Source organism: Austrofundulus limnaeus, unplaced genomic scaffold, assembly GCF_001266775.1.
Source record: "Austrofundulus limnaeus strain Quisiro unplaced genomic scaffold, Austrofundulus_limnaeus-1.0 Scaffold256, whole genome shotgun sequence".
Classification (NCBI taxonomy): Eukaryota; Metazoa; Chordata; class Actinopteri; order Cyprinodontiformes; family Rivulidae; genus Austrofundulus; species Austrofundulus limnaeus.
Window position 1 is genome coordinate 372,873 of NW_013952658.1, and position 1,673 is coordinate 374,545.

Genomic DNA, 1,673 nt, shown 5'->3' on the forward strand with positions numbered 1-1,673 from the left:
TAGGCTATTCTGCTTGAATTAGAGTTATAATTTTAAATGTAATAATTTAGACTATATATTGGGTGGGGTGACCCCTTGGCAGGCCAGACGGCCAAATGTGGCCCGACATGTATTTTATGTATTTATTTTTTATTTCAAATATTTGAACTTTAATACTTTRGGGATTTTTTGGCATCCACGCAGGTTTTGATGGTAAATACAAATTTAGTACACTGCATCTGGTCCTTAAAGGGTTTGAAACCACTGACCACCAGCAGGAACTAACCCAGCTGAAGAAACTGACGGGGTTTGCTTTTTTCTAAACCAACATATCTGAGCAACTGCTTGTGTCAAACAGACAGATGCATACCTGCAAACACTCACTGCTGGAGGTGCTACAGAAAAAAAGCATTTCACTTAAACTAGCATCTTCTAAGTGTTTCCCATTAAAACAGTGCAATCTTTTCAAATTAAAAGGAACAAGAAACAGAATATGAGGCAATACGTGTGCAGTGAAGCACTCCAGGTCCAACTAGTCAAACCTAAACTGGTATCTAGCGCTCTCTGGTGAGTAAACAGTAACATGACATGAAGCAGTTGTGAAACAGCACCTATGTTGACGACTGCAGCTCCCTGTGTGTGCAGCATGCTGCGCAGAGCTGCCCTGCAGGTCAGCATGCAGCCCAGCAGGTTGGTGTGGAGCAGGGACACCATGTCCTCAGGCTTGGTCCTCAGTAACAGGGCGTCTCTGGTGATACAGGTCTAAAGTTTAAAACCTGACAATAAACAACAAAACAGGAGAGGCTCTGCAGCTCACCTGTTGACGCCGGCTGCATTCACCAGGTAGGAGATGTTTCCACACGTCCTCTGGATCGTCTCAAAGGTTTCCTGCACCTCCTCCACTCTCGACACGTCACAGCTGAAAGCTTGGTGCTCAGCTACAGAAACACACAGCTCTGTTCTTACACMGACACTCGTTTCTGTTTTTATGTTTACATTAGGCTGGAAATAATTTATTATTATACCATTTGAAATGCTTAGAAAAAGACATTTTATCCATTGATACCAACWCATTAAAACTAATTGTACCATTTTTGAATGAATGAACATTGCCCATTTCTCAGGACACTTTTCAGCKAAGATCATAATTTGTTAACATGTTGTGGAGATGTAGTTTGAAACCTTGAACATTTCATTATGCACAATGTCATGCTCAGAGTATTTGTTTTGAGTGACTCATGTTTTCATCTCAAATTTTTGTTTAATATCTGTAAAACTGCTGGAGTTGTGGTCGTTTTACTGTGGATTATCATTGCAAACATCCTGAAATAGACCAACAGTTAACCAGTTTGAGTTATTTTGTAGCAGACAAACAATGATGACTCCAAAAGAAAACTTACTTTTTTTGTAAAGCAGATTTTAAAAGGAAACATACTATTAAGTAAATACATTTTGTTGTGAATTTGGAGTCTCTAGGAGGCAAAAAAGTTGAACTAGTCTCTCCTGGTGCTGCAAAGATATCTTTATATTCTGTTTGGGTCAAAGTTTTCAAAATGTTCAGTTTTCTCTATTGTCTAGGACATTTTCTGAACCGTTACATCAAATTATTTGCAACAGAACGGACAAATAAGGTCTGAAGTTAACTGCAATTTCCTCGTCTTCATTGTATATATAGTATATACAGTATATACAGT

The 1,673-nt window shown here is 38.9% G+C and overlaps 1 protein-coding gene across 1 annotated transcript in view; it reads right to left on the reverse strand.

The window, feature by feature from the left end:
- Window positions 1–917, reverse strand: part of cbr4 (carbonyl reductase 4) — a gene marked incomplete at its 5' end in the record, with an annotated part of 7,072 nt that extends 6,155 nt beyond the window's left edge. Inside the window, 2 exon segments of the mRNA XM_014020541.1 lie at window positions 591–727; window positions 797–917. Coding sequence (XP_013875995.1) covers window positions 591–727; window positions 797–917 — 258 coding nt within the window.
- Between the last annotated feature and the right edge of the window lie 756 nt (window positions 918–1,673).